The sequence below is a fragment of the Taudactylus pleione genome, unplaced genomic scaffold, assembly GCF_031769625.1.
Source record: "Taudactylus pleione unplaced genomic scaffold, aTauple2 ptg000333l, whole genome shotgun sequence".
NCBI lineage: Eukaryota > Metazoa > Chordata > Amphibia > Anura > Myobatrachidae > Taudactylus > Taudactylus pleione.
In genome coordinates, this window is record NW_028284734.1 from 1110435 (window position 1) to 1130537 (window position 20103).

Sequence of the window (20103 nt, forward strand, 5' to 3'; positions counted from 1 at the left end):
CTCCCCCCAAGTGCTAAAAAAAAATATATTTTCTGTGTTTGTGAATTGTGTGCGCAGTAGCCGCATGTGCATCAACAAAGTAGTGCCAAGCGTGCGCCTGTGTCATAAGTAAAGGGCCGGCTGGCTTGACTGTTAAGGGTGCTGTAACCCCCGAAAGTACACTCCAGTCCAAACCAAAAAAAAAATTATTTTCTGTGTTTGTGAATTGTGTGCGCAGTAGCCGCACGTGCATCAAAGTAGTGCCAAGCGTGCGCCTGTGTCATAAGTAAAGGGCCGGCTGGCTTGACCGTTAAAGGGTGCTGTAACCCCCAAAGTACACTCCAGTCCAAACCAAAAAAAAAATTATTTTCTGTGTTTGTGAATTGTGTGCGCAGTAGCCGCACGTGCATCAACAAAATAGTGCCAAGCGTGCGCCTGTGTCATAAGTAAAGGGCCGGCTGGCTTGACCGTTAAGGGTGCTGTAACCCCCGAAAGTACACTCCAGTCCAAACCAAAAAAAAAATTATTTTCTGTGTTTGTGAATTGTGTGCGCAGTAGCCGCACGTGCATCAACAAAGTAGTGCCAAGCGTGCGCCTGTGTCATAAGTAAAGGGCCGGCTGGCTTGACCGTTAAGGGTGCTGTAACCCCCGAAAGTACACTCCAGTCCAAACCAAAAAAAAAATTATTTTCTGTGTTTGTGAATTGTGTGCGCAGTAGCCGCATGTGCATCAACAAAGTAGTGCCAAGCGTGCGCCTGTGTCATAAGTAAAGGGCCGGCTGGCTTGACCATTAAAGGGTGCTGTAACCCCCAAAGTACACTCCAGTCCAAACCAAAAAAAAAATTATTTTCTGTGTTTGTGAATTGTGTGCGCAGTAGCCGCACGTGCATCAACAAAGTAGTGCCAAGCGTGCGCCTGTGTCATAAGTAAAGGGCCGGCTGGCTTGACCGTTAAGGGTGCTGTAACCCCCGAAAGTACACTCCAGTCCAAACCAAAAAAAAAATTATTTTCTGTGTTTGTGAATTGTGTGCGCAGTAGCCGCACGTGCATCAACAAAGTAGTGCCAAGCGTGCGCCTGTGTCACAAGTAAAGGGCCGGCTGGCTTGACCGTTAAGGGTGCTGTAACCCCCCAAAGTACACTCCAGTCCAAACAAAAAAAAAAATTATTTTCTGTGTTTGTGAATTGTGTGCGCAGTAGCCGCACGTGCATCAACAAAGTAGTGCCAAGCGTGCGCCTGTGTCATAAGTAAAGGGCCGGCTGGCTTGACCGTTAAAGGGTGCTGTAACCCCCAAAGTACACTCCAGTCCAAACCAAAAAAAAAATTATTTTCTGTGTTTGTGAATTGTGTGCGCAGTAGCCGCACGTGCATCAACAAAGTAGTGCCAAGTGTGCGCCTGTGTCATAAGTAAAGGGCCGGCTGGCTTGACCGTTAAAGGGTGCTGTAACCCCCGAAAGTACAGTCCAGTCCAAATCAAAAAAAATATATTTTCTGTGTTTGTGAATTGTGTGCGCAGTAGCCGCACGTGCATCAACAAAGTAGTGCCAAGCGTGCGCCTGTGTCATAAGTAAAGGGCCGGCTGGCTTGACCGTTAAAGGGTGCTGTAACCCCCAAAGTACACTCCAGTCCAAACCAAAAAAAAAATATTTTCTGTGTTTGTGAATTGTGTGCGCAGTAGCCGCACGTGCATCAACAAAGTAGTGCCAAGCATGCGCCTGTGTCATAAGTAAAGGGCCAGCTGGCTAGACCGTTAAAGGGTGCTGTAACCCCCGAAAGTACACTCCAGTCCAAACCAAAAAAAAAATTATTTTCTGTGTTTGTGAATTGTGTGCGCAGTAGCCGCACGTGCATCAACAAAGTAGTGCCAAGCGTGCGCCTGTGTCATAAGTAAAGGGCCGGCTGGCTTGACCGTTAAAGGGTTCTGTAACCCCCAAAGTACACTCCAAACCAAAAAAATATATATTTTCTGTGTTTGTGACTTGTGTGCACTGTGGCTGCACGTGCATCAACAAAGGAGCAGCGCCAAGCGTGCGCCTGTGTCCCATAAGTAAAGAGCCGGCTGGCTCATTTCTTAAAGGGTGGTGTAACCCACAAAGTGCACTACTCTCCAGCAAAAATAAAAAAATATTTTCTGTGTTTGTGTGCGCTTTAGCCGCATGTATATATATCAATATAACATAAATGGAGGACCAAACTTTCTCCGATAAAAATAAAATAGGGAAAGATCAAGAACCACTTCCTCCTAGTGCTGTTGCTGCTGCTGGGAGTTGTTCATCATCCCAGAGAGGAAGTAGGAACATCACTACTTTTACTAAACAATTGACCCTCCAACAGTCCCTAGCGATGAGGATGAAGTACGACAGCAGTCATCCTGAAGCAAAACGTATAACTGAGGCCTTGACTGCTATGTTGGTGTTAGACGTGCGTCCGGTATCCGCCATTAGTGCAGTGGGATTTAGACAATTGATGGAGGTAGTGTGTCCTCGGTTCCAAATCCCGTCTAGATTCCACCTGCATCCTCAAAGCAGCAGCGACAAGCGTGCGTCTGTCTGTTAAAGGGTGGTGACACCCTCAAAGTGTGCTACACAAACAATTAAAATATTGTTCTTTTTTTTTTGGTCTTTGTGAAATGTGTGGGCTGTAGCCGCACCTGCATCCTTAAAGCAGCAGCGACAAGCGTGCGTCTGTCTGTTAAAGGGTGGTGTAACTCTCAAAGTGCTCCAAAAAATAAAAAACTATTTTTTTAATGTGTTTGTGACTTGTGTGCGATGTAGCCGCACTTGCATCCTCAAAGCAGCAGCGACAAGCGTGCGTCTGTCTGTTAAAGGGTGGTGACACCCTCAAAGTGTGCTACACAAACAATAAAAATATTCTTCTTCTTTTTTCTGTCTTTGTGAATTGTGTGGGCTGTAGCCGCACCTGCATCCTTAAAGCAGCAGCGACAAGCGTGCGTCTGTCTGTTAAAGGGTGGTGACACCCTCAAAGTGTGCTACACAAACAATTAAAATATTGTTCTTTTTTTTTCGGTCTTTGTGAAATGTGTGGGCTGTAGCCGCACTTGCATCCTCAAAGCAGCAGCGACAAGCGTGCGTCTGTCTGTTAAAGGGTGGTGTAACCCTCAAAGTGTGCTCCACAAACAATAAAAATATTCTTTTTTTTTTTCTGTCTTTGTGAATTGTGTGGGCTGTAGCCGCACTTGAATCCTCAAAGCAGCAGTGACAAGCGTGTGCGTCTGTCTGTTAAAGGATTACATCGGTGACAGCATCCAAGTAGGCATGTCAGACAGTCCGTACCTGTACTGGCAGGAAAAAGAAGCAATTTGGAGGTCCCTGTACAAACTGGCTCTATTTTACCTGAGTTGCCCCCCCTCCAGTGTGTACTCCGAAAGAGTGTTTAGTGCAGCCGGGAACCTTGTCAGCGAAAGGCGTAGGAGGTTGCTTCCACAAAATGTGGAGAAGATGATGTTCATAAAATGAATTATCAACTCTTCCAGGGAGACCAGCCTCCAGAACGTACAGAGGGACCTGTGGTTCCAGCAGGGACGAATTAATACTCTGTGAGGATGAGGATGTACACACTGAAGAGGGTGAGGAATCGGTGGATGAGGAGGATGAGGATGACATCTTGCCTCCGTAGAGCCAGTTTGTGCAGGGACAGATAAATTGCCAGCTTGTTTTGTGGGGGCCCAAACGAACCAATCATTTCAGCCACAGTTGTGTGGCAGACCCTGGCGCTGAAATGATTGGTTTGTTAAAGTGTGCATGTCCTGTTTATACAACATAAGGGTGGGTGGGAGGGCCCAAGGACAATTCCATCTTGCACCTCTTTTTTTTATTTGCATTATGTACAGTTTGGGGCCTAGTTTTTCAATGCCATCCTGTCTGCCACTGCAGTGTCACGCCTAGATGGGTCACGTGTTTGTGCCGCCCACTCGTGTCGCTTAGCATAGTCATCCAGCTACCTCGGTGCAACCTTTTGGACATAAAAACACTATTGTGAGGTGTGAGGTATTCAGAATAGACTGGAAATGAGTGGAAATTAAGGTTATTGAGGTTAATAATAGCATAGGAGCAGAAAAACCTACAAATTCTGTGATTTTAGCTGTTTTTATGCTTTTTTTCAAAAAAATACAGATCCAAAACACAAAACCCAGAACCCAAAACACGGAAGGGTGGTTTTGGCAAAACCAATCCAGATCCAAAACACGAAGAAAGATCCAGATCCAAAACCAAAACACAAAACACGAAAAGTGGCCGGTGCACACCCCTAGTTTATACGTTAACCAAACTCTCTAAATAGCCCTTCACGAAGTGGCTTCAGCTACCCGTCAGACTTCACGTAAACTGATATAACAGCCATGGCTTTCCACAGACACCTACAAAAACTGCCTCTTAAAGTAGAATGTCAGTGGCATAAATCTTAATTCAAATGACTTCCACACATACTGTAAAATAGGAATCCAGCCATCTGTCGTCCTAACCCTCTGTCCCACGCTCACTTTCTACCCCATCCGTGTCACCCCTGTCTGTTTGCCCATCCCCTCTAGAATGTAAGCTCTCACGAGCAGGGCCTCTTTCCTCTTGTGCTTATCCTTTCTTTACTTATATTATCTGCTCTATACTCAAAAGCACCTAACCCGTGACTTTTGCCATCCTGCTTCTGTTGCAGCAGTGTTTATATACCATGTACTTGTATTGCATTGTCTTAAACTGTATGACACTGTTTTCTTGTTCTGCTCTACTGTCTATGTACTATGTTTGTGCACTATGTTTATGTACTATGTAAGGCGCTGCGGAACCCTTGTGTCGCCATATAAATAAAGGATAATAATAATAATAATAATAATAACATGGTGCCAGAAATCTGATGTAAGCACCCATCATTCTGCATTGATCCAACAAAATACAGCCCATCACACCCAGGAAGGTTGGCAGGGGGTGTATTACAGCAGTAGGCTAATTTCTATCACAAATGGGTAAAATTAACGTCTAAAATGGGATGGCTAACCTTGCTTCTCCAGTGGCTGTTTCCTGCTGGTTGACCCACGCCTTGTATACTTCGACTGGGCTAGTGTTAATAATTAGTGACTTATCTTCAATTATTTCTTTTACCACGGGTGCCAGCAGTTGGCGCAATGTGTTCTGTCCACGAGCACCTCGATTAAAGCTGACCACCATCTTTATCACCGTCGGGTTCCCAGTGACTATATCTTGTATCTGGTCAACTTTGGACCTGAGATCATAAAAACAAGATTACCATGCTTCATCCATCTGTAGTCACATATATATTTCCAGGGCCGGCCGGCCGGCCAGTTACGTCGACTACGCAGGTGCGTAGAGCGCCAGCCAGCAGAGGGTGCTTTGATTAGCCACCGGGCCACAACTCAATCCCCAGAGCGGCCAAACTCCTTCACACACCCTCCCGCCACCACACTCCTTCCCGCAATCCCCCCCCCCTCCACACTCCTTCCCCGCCTGGCCGCCACAGGGAAACTCCTTTTGCCGGGCGCACGCTGAGATTTTACTAGCGGGCGCCCCGCCCCCCGCATCGGCAGCCGGGCTCCCATAGTTCCGAGGAGCGACGGACGGCAGCGGACGCAGGATCGGGGCTTAAGGTAAGTATTCTGTGTTTTTTTGTGTGTGTGCGCGTGGCACTCTTACATGGGCCTTACTACTGGGGGCAATTTTACAGGGGCACTACTACTGGGGGCATTACTATTGGGGGCACTACTACTGGGGGCATTACTATTGGGGGCACTACTATTGGGGGCTAACTACATGGGGCATTATTACAGGGGTATTACTACTGGGGCACTAATACAGGGAACATTACTTTTGGGGGCACTATTACAGGTGCATTACCACTTGGGGCACTAGTGCAGAGGGCACTACTAATGGGGCCACTTCTACTGGTTGCATTGCAGAAGGGGCACCACTACTGGGGGCACTGCATAAGAGGTACCAGTGCTGTGGACATTATGTGTAAGTGCCACTACCGCTGGAGGCATTGTACAAGGGTCACTACTACTGTGGGCATTGTATTAGGGGCACTACTACTCTGGGTACTGTGTATAAGGGGCACTAATGTTGGCATTGTGTAAAAGGGGCACTACTGTATGTCAGAACGTAAATAAGGGACATTACTATGTGGTGTAATGTGAATCAGGGGCACTATGTGTGGTGTAATGTGAATAAGATTGCGCTGTGTGGTGTAGTTAGAATTGGGAATACTATTGTGACACCCCTTTCTTTTGAGACCTTTCCTTTAGCATACCTCCCAACCATCCCTATTTTGGTCAGAAAGTGTCACAGATGGTGGGGGGGGGAATGGTGAATAGATGCTATGCGCATGCATGCGGCATCTATTGACTGGAGAAAGGGACTGGGAGCATAGGCATGTACCTAGCATGATTGGAATTACAGGGTGGCGCTCGTGATTATGGCTTTTCCCATGAGACCACACCCCTTTCCTTCAGCATGTGCAAATTCCACCAGGGGGCGCCAAAATGTATCTTCGCTAAACAAATATATTAGGCTCGGGCCGGCCCTGTATATTTCTATGCACAAATAGAACATAGCAATGTAAATCATTACATACTTTATTTCCTCTTGCAGGGCAGTTTCAAAGAGTTTTAGAAGAAGGTACTCTTCCCGTTGATTAGAGGCATAATTATACAGTGTGAAGATCACCGTGTCCATAAACTTAGTGGATTTATTTTGGGGCATCTGAAAAATCACCTTGGCCAAGTACGTTGGGTTAGTCTAAAAAAACAAAACAAAAACTAAGTTGTAGGATGACACAGACATTACAGAGTGGGAAAATACTGCAATCAATGAGCATAAGCCACTCACAAATGAATAGAGTATAAACATATAAAGATATATTTATTAAAACAACCAAATGCATCCCTAGAAATACAAATTTTAGCTTATTAATTACATTTGATAAATGTATTGGTATAATACAGTTGAATACAGTCACTTTTATATTTAAATGGATGTGATGCAAACATTATTACTACGGCTGGGGTTTCGAACCCATCTCTGGGAATGCAGAGTTTCTGTGACATGTTAAACCAAGCAGAGTTCAGAGTATTTGGTCACTGTATACATACAGTACATGTGAAAGTAAATAGACGTCATACATTATGTAAGCAAGACATAGAACACTTGAGCAAAAAAAGATAAATAAAGCTTCTTTTGCTAAGCTTTGTACCAAATATGGTATCTCCAGAGATGTTGAAAAGTATCCGCATTCTGTTCCGGCAAGCACTGTTAGACCTAGAGAGGTATCACACAAACATTCAGGGGGAAACGAGTAATCAAAAAAATGTATTAGGCTATAAATGATTCTTTACCCACATTCTATGCAATTTGCTGTTCTTACACATTTTACAGACTGCCCCATGTGTTTTTAAAGTGCTTTTTCATAGTCCATCAAATAGTGCTGAAACCTGGGCTTCTGCTATGGAATGTAGTCGCTTATAAACAAAGGTCAGGCACTATGCCAGTGTTTCCCTCCCTCAGTCCTCAAGGCACACAAACAGTCCAGGTTTTAGTGATGTTTATGCTTGAGCACAGATGGTTAAATCAAAATAATTGGGGTACTAATTAAAACACCTGTGCTCAAGTATGGCTATCCTTAAAACCAGGACTGTTCGTGTGCCTTGAGGACTGTGGTTGGGAACCCCTGCACTATGCACATGCTGTGACAGGCAAACCGATACACTACTGGGGTCCTCTATCCTTCAAAGGAGCCACACATTACTCTTAATCTAAGTAATGAGTTAAAACCACACATTTAATTGTGCACGCCCGCTACGACATCGTCGCTGACAACAGTGAATGCAGGATGGAAGGGTATACTGCGCATTTGTATACAGGATCGTGCAGTTTGTACAGGCCACCCGATATATACTGTACTTCCATCAGGCGTCGGGTCGGCTGGGATACACATCGTTTTGATGTGCACCCGGGCCTTCGTACATCCCCCCCCAGTAGCTTTTTCATTACAACAACCAGAATCTATTGTTCAAAGGTATTCATGCAAACCAGGTTTACCTCTTATCAGGGGGAGATGTATCCAACTTTGGAGAGAAATAAAGTACTAACAAATCAGCTCCTGTCATTTTACAGGGTGTGTTTGAAAAACTACAGTTAGGAGCTGATTGGCTGGTACTTTTCTCTTTCCAAGGTTTGATACATCTCCTCCCTAGTTTAACAAATTTTCATTCTCCTGCCTAGGGGGAGATGTATTTAACCTTCAAAATAAATACAAGGGAGAATTTGCCCATAGCAACCAATCAGCTTCTGTCATTCGGTAGTTAAATGATCGTTAGAAGCTGATTGGTTGTTATGGGCAACTTGTCCAGTTTATCTCTTGATACATCTCCCCCTAAAAGAGATTGTAGATCTTTACCAAGTGGGATATCAGAAAAAGTGCTGGTGCAGACACTATACAGCCCACAGATTGGCAAAGATATCTTACACCCCTTTCAGACTTATGCCTAAATCCCGGGTTCTTGTGCGTGAACGCGCATCAACACCGGGTCTGACGCAAGTCTGAAAGCGGTGTAAGAAGCTAGGTAACAAGGTTTTTCCCGGTACTTACAACCCGGGTAGACGGCCAGGCTCAAGTGCGAAAGGTGTGACCCGGGTCTTTCAGACCAGATCATGCCTTAAACAAACTGATTGGCCGGGGACAGTGGCGCTTGGAGAGGAGATAATGTACAAGCGCCCACTGAATGCCGGAAGACCCAGGTCATCGCAAGACTGGTTTGAAGGGTGACGAGGAGTAACCCGTGTTGTCCCCCTTGGTGTGAAAGGGGTATCCCGGCTTCAACCTGTACTCGGTGTCCCGGGTCCATAGAAAACATAGAATTTGACGGCAGATAAGAACCAATTGGCCCATCTAGTCGGCCCCATTTTTAAATATATTGTTACCTCAACCCTTATTGATCCTTACTTTTACTGAAGGATATCCTTATGTCTATCCCATGCATGTTTACATTGCTCTACTGTCTTAGCCTCTACCACCTCTGATGGGAGGCTATTCCACTTGTCCACTACCCTTTCTGTGAAGTAATTTTTCCTTAAATTTCCCCTGAACCTACCACCCTCCAGTTTCAGAACATGCCCTCTTGTTCCAATACTTCTCTTTCTTTGAAGAATGTCTCCTTCCTTTACCTTGTTAAAACCCTTTCTATATTTGAATGTTTCTATCATGTCCCCCTTTTCCCTTCTCTGTTCCAAACTATACATATTAAGATCTTTTAGTCTTTCCTGGTACGTTTTGTGGTGTAGACCTTGCACCATTTTTTTTTTTTAATTCAATACATTTTTATTGATTTTTAGAAACATTTACAAACAAAATTGAAATAACATTGCTGAATTGTTGTAAAAAGCACTATCTTGACATTTGTTAATCCACAATAAATTGATATATTCTACTTTCAAAGAGGACATGGTCTCATATTTTATAGTTTAAACTTCCAATCAATTAAGTCTCAAGTATATATGTTGTTGGAATCACAGTCAAGCATCATACAGAGGAAAATTATTGTATCAGACATTTGACAATTATCATCAGGACTCAGTAAGCAAACACCAATCATCGAAAGACCCTTAATTGGCATGGCGGGCATAGGACGATTCAAGCCAGCTAGACCATATTTTAAAGTATTTTTTTTCCGATTTCCTGGCTATATATACATATTTTTCGTGTGAAACTACTTTGTTTACCAACGATAGCCACATATTAATATTCGGGCCAAGAGGTGCCATCCATTCCCTCGCTATGCACACTTTAGCGAGCATGCACATATTGTTTACAAATATTTTAGGGTATTTGCCAATAGAATCATCCTCAATATTAGCTAGAATGCAGGATACCGGGGTGAGGACATCCCGTGACACACCCGTATCTGATATAATACGACATCTTGCCAAAAAGTGTTTATCTTTGGACACTGCCATATAAGGTGCCAAAAGTTTTCCTCTGTTGAATTACATTTGGGACATTGCGTATTCACCCTACCCCCAATGGCACATAACCTAGTAGGAGTCATATATACTCTATGAAGTATAAACAACTGTATCTGCTGATATCTAGCGGATACCGTGGCACTGCGTGGACTGGCCACGGCTATTCGCCATGCCTCACCCGAGAGTGCACCAACATCCTTTACCCATTTTTGTCAAATATGCGCTAGATCCGAGTCGCAATGCCCATCTAGTAGTTTATTATATAAAATAGAAATCTGATGGCGAGAACCCATGGACGTCATCATTATTTTAAGTGGATGAGTCACTAAGTAGCAGAGGAGCCCTTCCAAATTGGGCATTAAGAGCATGACTGAGTTGAAGGAGTCTGTAAAAGTACCCCAGGGACTTTAAACTCGTCCTGAATTTGCTGAAAAGATTTCAGATATCCTTCTCGATACAATTGCCCAATAGATGTCACTCCCCATTTTCCCCATATTTCCCCAACTTGCAACTCAGAGAGCTCAGTAAGCGTCCTCGTGTGAGCCAACGGGGCATCTGGATCCAATCCCTCCACCTTTAAAATCCGCGAGGCCAATCTCCAAACCATCACAGCTTGTTTAAACAGGGGGAGTCTGACAATTACCAAACTATCACTAAGGAGTAGTTGAACCGGAGACAAACCTGTGCCGCTCCCAACCATAATATATTTAATCATTGAATCTGCCTGTAATTCTTGAAACCACTCCCATAAATGTGCCAGCTGTGTGGCATAATAGTACAATCTAAATGAGGGCAATGCCAGACCACCTGACTCTCTACGTCTGGTCATACATACAGTAGTTTGGGTTGCAGGACCATTTTTACTGAGTTAACGCGGCCTGTCATAGTGAGTGGTAATTTGCCCCAAACGGAGATTCGAGTTTTAATAAACTCAAGTTGGGGCTTAATATTAAGCGGCAGATACCGCGAGGGATCTTTTGTAATCCAGATCCCAAGGTATTTAAAAGAATCTACCCATTGTAACGAAAAATGCATCAGTGGCTGGACCAGGATCTATAAATGGAAGTACGTAAAACTTGTCCCAGTTTACACGTAAACCAGAGTATCTACCGAATGTGTCTATAGTACTTAAAACATGCGGCATGGAATCTGTATATTTTGAAATGAACAGTAAAATATCATCTGCGTATAATGCAATTTTATCTATTTTAGTTCCCAAGGTAAGTCCTAATATATGAGGGCAGGCTCTAATCTTGCACGCCAAGGGTTCAATGGCAAGAGCAAACAAGATAGGAGACAGGGGACAGCCTTGCCTAGTGCCCCGGTACAGTGGAAACTGGGAGGAGACAAATCCATTTACCGCAACTCTTGCCACTGGAGCTGAGTACAGCAATTTAACCCATCTTATATATCCCGGACCAATTCCAAATCTCTCCAGTGTTCCCCATAAGTATTCCCACTCCACTGAATCAAATACCTTAGCGGCATCAAGAGACATTATGAAAGATGTTGAGTCATCATCTTGCGGCATTTGCAAGTGGGTGAACAGGCGTCTAAGATTGATGGCAGTTGATTTGCCAGGTATAAAGCCCGTTTGGTCTGGGTGAACCAGTTGTAATATAACTTGGTTAATTCTTGTAGTTAGAATTTTTGCTATTATCTTTACATCAGTGGGTAGTAATGATATGGGCCTGTACGAATCGGTACGTGAGGCGTCCTTACCAGGCTTGGGCAGAACAATTATAAGAGCTTCTGACATGGAGTCTGGGAGTTTGTTATATTCATATATTTGATTAAAAAGTTTGAGCAGGCAAGGTAAATAAAAGGCTTTGTGTTTCTTATACAACTCGAGAGGGATCCTGTCCACCCCTGGAGCTTTCCCAGTGGGGAAGGAGTTAATGGCCAGCTCAATCTCCTCTATAGTTATGGGGGAGTCTAAAAGATCACGGCCTTCTGGACTAATTGTTGGAAGAGAGACATCCGCCAAGTATCTGCGAATATCCTGTGCCCCATCATTCAAATGAGAACTATACAGTTGACGGTAATATTTCGCAAATTCTTTGGCAATATCAGGTACCTTATTATATACCATTCCATCATTGTCAATAATTTGGGCCACATTAATAGATGATCTCTCGCCTCTAGCTAAATTGGCCAAATATGATCCGTGTCTATCCCCTGAGGCATATATGTGGTGAGAAGAGAAAAGCAGTTTAAAGTTTGCCTTATCCTCCAAGCATTTTGTCCACGCCTTTTGCGCATCCACCCAGTCCTGTCTGTTAGATTCAGTGTTATCTGAAACAGGGGTGTATCTAGGGATCCAAGCGCCGCTGGCAAAATAATGGACTGGCGCCTTCCTCCCCCCCCATATTTTCTGAATAATTACTCTGTACTTATAACGTCTCTACAGGCAGCCCTCCTTCTGTATCCCTAGCCATCCCCCATGTTTTATCAGCCAGCACCCCCTTCTGTTTCTTCAGGCTGCCCCCTTTTTGTCTCCCCAGCATCCCCATTCTGTCTCCCCAGCCATCACCCTCCTGTCTCCCCAGCCATCAGCCTGCCTGTAATACTGGGCTCCAGTCCCTGGCCCCTTGGATCCAGGCCCCTGCTCCAGTCCCTGAACCCCCGGATCCAGCCCCCTGCTCCGGTCTCTGACCCCCCGCATCCGGTCCCTGGCCCCCACCATCCAGCCACCAGTCCCCCGCAGCCCACAAATTCTTACCGACTTCTTCAGCCTGCGGCTCGGCGGCTCCTCAGTGCAGCAGCAGAGATGAGGCGCACATGACGTCATGCACGCCTTGTTAAAAAAAAAAGGCTTTATTTATTCTATGTATCTACCAGGCAGCCGCTGGCAAGCGATGGCGGCTGCCCGGACCTTGACATCTAGGAAGTTCCTAGATGTCAAGGTCCGTGCAGCTGCCATCGCTTGCCAGCGGCTGCCTGGTACATATAATAATAAAGCTTTTTTTTTTTATTTTTTTTTTAACAAGGCGAAAGTGACGTCATTACGGCATGTGCACCTCATCTCTGCTGCACTGAGGAGCCGCCGAGCCACAGGCAGCCCTGCCTTGATTCTACCCCCTGGCGACGGATGGCACCCCCCATTGGCCGGCGCCCCTGGCAAGTGCCATCCTGGCCAATGGGTAGATACGCCCCTGATCTGAAAGGTATGTCAGCTCCAGCGTTCTACACATTGTCTCCAGTTCAAGCTCCTGTTTTTTATAAAACGATTTTAGGCTGGCCACCCTCTGTATCAATGTACGTCTAAGGAACGCCTTAAATGTATCCCACAAACTGGGTCGAAAAAACGGTTCGCTATTTAAAACAAAAAATTCTGACCATGCAGCTTCCAGTTCAAGACCAGCACTCATTCGTGTTAGGCAAAACGGATTTAGTTTCCAGAAAGATTGTCCTCTATGGCCTTCTAAATCAATGGTCAGTGAAATAGGGCAGTGGTCAGAGATGCCCCTAGTTTGATAGTGGATCTTCTGTATACGAGGCATCACGTTAGGTGTTACCAGGGCCAAGTTAATTCTAGAGAATGATTTGTGAGTAGAGGAGAAATATGAGTATTGCCTTTCGTGTGGGTGCCTAAGTCTCCATGCATCAAATAAACCCATCTCACTCACCATGTTCGCAAACCCAGTCCCCCGGTCGCTACCGGCTTGACCTGTGCCAACATGTCTATCTAGTGACAAGATCATCACATTGTTGAAGTCACCGGCACATACTATTGGTAATCCTGGGAACAAAGCTATAAACTCAGCCGCCTTTTTAAGAATTTCGCGTGAATACGGGGGAGGGACATATATTGCCAGGAGCAATAATGACAAAGAATGTATTCTGCATTTTAGAAAAATATATCTACCCCCTACATCAGTTTGTATCTGATCCAATACAAAGGGAACTGCTTTACGTACTAGTATCGAGACCCCCCTGGACATTGATGTGTGCGTTGAGTGATACGCCCAGCCCACCCAGGGTTTCTTTAATGACATCAGACGTCCTCCAACTAAGTGTGTCTCCATTAGACAAATAACATCAGCTGCATATTGTTTAATTTGTCTAATGACTAGTGAGCGCTTGATTTTGTCATTTAACCCTCTGACCTTCCAAAATAAGAAATTAACATTTAGAGATGCCATCTTAAAGTACTGCAGTGCTTATATATTAGGGAGGCCAATCGTCCAGCCCTCAAGTAGTACAAACTTTGCCAATTCTGAAGGATACAAAACCAAAACAGCACAAAAACCTCCCAACAATTTACACTCCTCACCCACCCCACTCCCTGTACACCAGACTGAACTACGGCATACCTCATCCCTCAACTAAACAAAACCCTCCCCCTCTCTTATTCCTACGTCTTCTATTAATCAACTAAGGCAGTGCATTTATACCACTACCCCACTACATACACAATATAAATAGGTCAATAAATATAATGGCCCTAAGGCATAATACAAATAAGGTCTCCAGGTCTATAAATGTGTGCCCGGGACATCATAAAGAAAAACAGAAAGTTAACTTTCCACTAGCGATGTGCTTTGTACCTTAGCATACGAAAAAATTTCAATTAGCCAATTATGTATATTGGCAATACAAACAAGATTGGTCACATTCAAATATTCGTATACATACGGACTTTCAATAGTTGTAACAATTCAAAAAGTCACACCAACAGAAAGGAAATATGCAAGGTTCAATCTTGGGCTATCGGGAGTCTCGCCAGCCTGTGTCGGTCCAGCCACAGAGCCGCGTCCCGCAGGGCTGCAAAGAATTTTGTTTCTCAGTCAGCCACCACCCTCAATTTGGATGGATAAATCATAGCATATGGTATGTTGAGATCTCTCAGGCGCCTTTTTATAGTTGAGAACTGTGCCCTCTCCTTCTGAATCTCTATGGCAAAATCTGGAAACACGGAAATCCGAGACCCATTCCACTGCAGGGGCCCATTCGTACGGGCCAATCGAAGGATAACATCCCGATCTTTGTAGTGAAGAAGCTTTGCAATAAGCGTGTGGGGCGGGGCCCCCGGTGGCAGGGGCCTAAAGGGAAAACGGTGGGCTCTCTCCACTGAAAAGTATGATGAAACCGAGTCTTTACCAAAAGTATCAGTCAGCCATTTTTCAATAAATTGCTCTGGATTACTGCCCTCTTCCTTCTACAGCAGTCCCACAAATCTCACATTATTTGTTCTCAACCGACCCTCCATGTCTGACAGCTTTTTCTGGACCGCTGACATCTGTGCATCTAGGGATCCAACTCTGACACCTAGGGGTGTTATTTGATCTTCTAAAGTGGACGTACGGGTTTCAAGCTCACCCACTCATTCTCTGACATATTGCAGATCATGGTGTATTAACGATAGATCCGATTGGACTTTACCAATTTTATCAGAGAGTCTGGTTTTGCATGCCGTGACTGCATCGATAACACGCTGCATTGCAAGGTCTGAAGGGGTATCTGAAGTTGAGGCCGCAGAATCAGCGGGGGAGACAGGAGGAGAATCACTCCCATGATCAGCAGTTTTAGGTTGAGCACCAGAGCCTCTGGCATATTGTACTAGTTTTGCAGCCGCAGCTGATTGATGCTGATGCTTCACCATATTTCTATATGCAGATAGTACAGTCCGCACAAGTGTGCACTTACGCACAGAGAAAGCACAGGATTTTGGAGATGATTTATATAAAACACATGCAGGTCTATGGTGAGAAGGCTCCCCTGTAGCAACAGATACTGGTTTATGTTAATAGTATCAAGGTTAATTGTCACAGAGACTGATTGTAGGGCACTGCAGGACTCCAAGGAGCATTTACAGATCACACACGAGATAGGAGCCACTCCGGATAGCTCACCTGTCACTGGTCTCCCTGCAGAGCGTTCAGAGCATATAGCCCAGTCCCCTGACTCAAAGGAAGATGGCGCCAGCTAGTCACGTGGTTAGGCTAGCAAGCCTGAAATATGGAGGCGTCACAGACTCCGCTTCCGCGCCGCCCGTCTGCCTCGCTTCTCCCAGCAAAGTCCAGACACCTTAGTCAGGCAGCAGGCAGGACGACTTGTCGTCCGAATGTAATGGAGAGGGGGCAGCCCGACGAAGGCGCCGCCGGCGCGTCACGTGGCTATTCCTGATAGCAGGCCTAAAGGTGTGGGTGTCCTGGGAGCACCAGCAATGCAGCGCCGCGGCTCAGGTGTCACACAGGAGGATCCCCTCACCTTCCACCGCCAGCCGGTAAGTGTTTGGGTCCCGGGGAAAAGCAGGATATTTAGCCGGATAGATGAAACCTGGAGAGCACTATAACTTACGTGCTACTCCATGCGCTCCTAGGCCACGCCCCACGACCTTGCACCATTTTAGTTGCCCTTCTTTGTACAGTCTCTAATATATTAATATCCTTCTGGAGATATGGCCTCCAGAACTGAACACAGCCGGGTTGAAGACGGGATTTTATATCTGAAAGTGGTATCAGTGGTAACTATAATGCATCTATTTAAACTTGAAAAATCTTCTACAGAAATCCTGAATACCCTCGCAAGACGAAAACCTGCTAAACTTAATGCAATCTTGTTGTCAACATAGTACAACTACAGTTCTGGGCGAGGTGACAAATGATAGACGGCATGAGCAGACGAACAGGGAACTGGTCTACCCTAGACATAAGGCCTTTGACAATGTTAACAGCCTCCTCCTTTCTGCAATAAAAGATATTGGTCTAGATTCTTTCTCCTTGCTCTGGTTCCTACCAAGTTCCAACTTCCTTTCTAACAAGAACCAACAGGTCAAGGCCATGGGTGAACTTTCTGCCTGAATTGGTTACACAGGTGCCCCCAGAAAAAACAACCCAAGTAAGAAAAAATATTTAAAAAAATAGGCAAATTCCTAGGCCCTTGCATTTATAGTAAGGGCCATTACAAAACGTTTTCTGATGCCCTCATATCCCACATCTAATCTATGCTTAACACCGTACTATGGGGAGAACCATTCCTGATACCATGCTTGAAGCCCAAATCATTGTAATACATAAAGTAGGGAAATCATCTAAGGGTGTCAAGACAAGTACAACACAAGGGCAACTGATCTGCTCCAAATTTCGAATATTAAGAGGACACAAAAAGGAATACTTTCTGTGGCCATGAAGTGTTTAACAGGGTCTCCTGGCAATTTGTGGTTCCAACTATCTGGAGAATTGCTGACTGGTATCAAAGTGCTTTACTTCTCAGAGGACTCCATGGATCATAACTCTAGTTGATGGGGATGATTAAATTGTATAAACAATGGCATGTGACAGGGATGCTCGATGTCCCTTCTAATATTTGCTCTGGTGATTGAATGCCTTGCAGCTATGATCAGATCACCGATAGGATATGCATGTGGTGGAGATGCTGACAATAGCTTAAAGATATCACAAACAATTTGATGAACTTTTGACAACCCTGAAGGATTATGATGGGATCTATTCACAAGAAAAGGACACTTATTATAGCTTCAAGTGTCAGATAGGAAAATCAAACATCTTGGATTTAACATTACACTGCCCTAATAAACCAAGAAAACTTCCTCCCACTTCTGTTAAAGCTTAGGACTGACCACCCCTCATGGAAGCCTCTTACAATTTATTTTTTTAACTAGGCAGGATCAAGGTAATCAAAATAAATGTAATCCCCAAAATGCTAAACCACTTGCAAATCTGTCCAGTACCAGTTCCATTCTCAATCTTTTCCAGTGTCCAAAGTGCTTTCTGTAAAGTTGTGTGGAATAGGACGCTCTCAATAACCAGATTAGCAGAACTTAAAAAGCAAACAAATAGAGAAGCTCAAGGCTTCGCAGACACCAAGTCATAATACATCAGACATTTCTGAAATTAATTCACTCACTTCCTCCTGTTATATACCTGCTCATTTATTAGTGCTGTGTATATTTAAAAATAAAGCTCAATTAATCACGACATATTCATGTTTTTATAATTCGTCATATATGGCAATTCCAGGTTAAATTGGCATAATGATCCATATTAATCAGCTAGGACAGTGGCGTCACTCTGGTTGGTGTCACTCAGTGCGCTAAATAGAGTCCCACACGGGTCTGAAAAAGAGGGTGTAGCCTTGCGGAACACCCATTTTCGTCACTCATGGAGCATGGCCAGCCCCCAGAGACTCTCCCCACACTGGTGGCTCATCCTCAGTGACCGGGAGCTGGGCACTGCACACTAACATCACCAAGAATGGTGACACCCAGTTTGCTCCATTTATACCTAATGACTCCACTGAACTAGGGGCTTATATAATTGCCTGTGAGATGCAGGTAGTGATGGCCATCGAATACTATACCATCGATGGTTGATAGTTTTAAGCCATTGATAGAGACCATTAATGGTTTAGCCTGCACATGCGCAGACATTGGCCATCAGTCATCGATGTCGCAACATCAGTGCTACGTCGTCAATAGCAAAACCACTTGCCATCAGCCAAAGACATTCAATGGTTGCAAACTATCAACGGTCAATGGCCATCCCAAGATGTAGGCACAGGTGTGTTTACGGTGAGTCTGCCTGTATTTTTGAAGCAGCAATAATTAAAAGGCAAAACTATTTGCGCCTGTGCATGCATCATGCTATACAGTTTTGACCTATGTGAAAGGATTGGACAGATCACATTGAAGACAGACATCCTAGCCTCTACACAATTGTTTTTATTTATTTCACACCCTACATATACGGTACCTGCAGAAGGTAGAAAAGATGCTGGTATGCCTCCAACTTTTTCCTTTTCTCTTTGCTCAGCCCTTTAATTCCTTGCTTATCCACAGTCAGCATCTCTTCTACTTGACCTTTGCTTTTTTTGTTCAGCTTTGTGCTGTGAGACACAACATCCTGCACAGGAATACACAACATTCCATGATCAACAGTGAATTCAAAGTGGATGTTTCCTAGTGACAGGTTTCAGTAAATGACACATTTCCTACAGTATCACAACCAAAAAGCCCCAAATTCTTACTTTCAGTTTTTCTCTAACCAACAACTATATTAGATAAACTTAATGGACAGACTCCATAGTCGCCTGCTCTTACAGAATTTCCAGGTACCTCTTTCATTTTGTGGGAGTTCTCTTGGCTCCCAGGAAAGATGGCATCTCTCCTGTCCCCTGGAATTCCCGTCACTGCTTTGCATGGGGAGGGGCAGTGATTAAGTGAATCTTAGCGTCATGGCCCCGCCTTCCTTGACCTGACCTTCATTGGATCTCCCAGAAGATGCAGGATAAAAGCTGATATGTATTTTACAGGTCTATAATCACAAACTTACTCCAATATGGGATAATAGATCTCCTCCTACTGGGAACTGTATAAGAACAAAGAGTACCAGGATTTTCTAAAATTACTAGGCAACATGTCGTGGACTTTATCCTTTTAATTCACATTCCTTAAATATACAGTGAAACATAGTAATATTTTATTACTATATTTGTAAATGATATTTAATAATACTTTTTTTTAATCATGTATTTAAATTTTTTTTATGTACAGCTGTCACACGGCTTCGTCGTAAGACTATTCTGTGACAGGTTGCTGCATTGGGGCTATGCTGAGCCAGGTGCCGAATTGGTGCCATCTGTGTATCATGCAGCGTAAGGTCTAGCTGAGGCCCAAATTCAGGAATGAAGGAGAAGAGCTGTAAGCATTGGTGTAAGAGATTGTATACAGTAAGTTGGGATCATAGCTGTATAAATATAGAATGTGTTAACAAATTTGTATTCACCGTGCTCAAATAAACTGTCATTTTCTTTTAAATATCTCTCACAGACGACTTGTCCACTTAAAAACCAGAGACTCCCTTATTCAAAGAGCGTCTCATGAGTTACTTGTATTGTTTTGAAATGTGATCTATAAGTACGTGTGGTGGTGTGGAAAACATGCAATGTCGGCAGTATCTAGGCCAAACTCTAGATCTCAAACTCGGTCCTCAGGACCCCACACAGTTCACGTTTTCCATGTCACCCGGCAGCTGCACAGGTGTACTCATTACTCACTGACACATTTTAAAAGAACCACAGGTGGAGCTAATTATTTAACTTGCAATTCTGTGATGAGACCTAGAAAACATGCACTGTTTGGGGTCCTGAGGACCGAGTTTGAGAACCTGTGGTCTAGG

At 44.3% G+C, this 20103-nt stretch overlaps 1 protein-coding gene across 2 annotated transcripts in view; it reads right to left on the reverse strand.

Annotated features, from left to right (window-relative positions):
• IQGAP2 (IQ motif containing GTPase activating protein 2) overlaps window positions 1-20103 on the reverse strand; it is a 319379-nt gene that overhangs the window by 45077 nt on the left and 254199 nt on the right. For both annotated transcript variants that reach the window (XM_088443725.1, XM_088443724.1), the window contains 3 exons: window positions 18679-18828; window positions 6576-6739; window positions 4986-5210 (listed from right to left, as the gene is read on the reverse strand). In XM_088443725.1, coding sequence (XP_088299851.1) covers window positions 4986-5210; window positions 6576-6739; window positions 18679-18828 — 539 coding nt within the window. The remainder of the gene's footprint in view (window positions 1-4985; window positions 5211-6575; window positions 6740-18678; window positions 18829-20103) is intronic.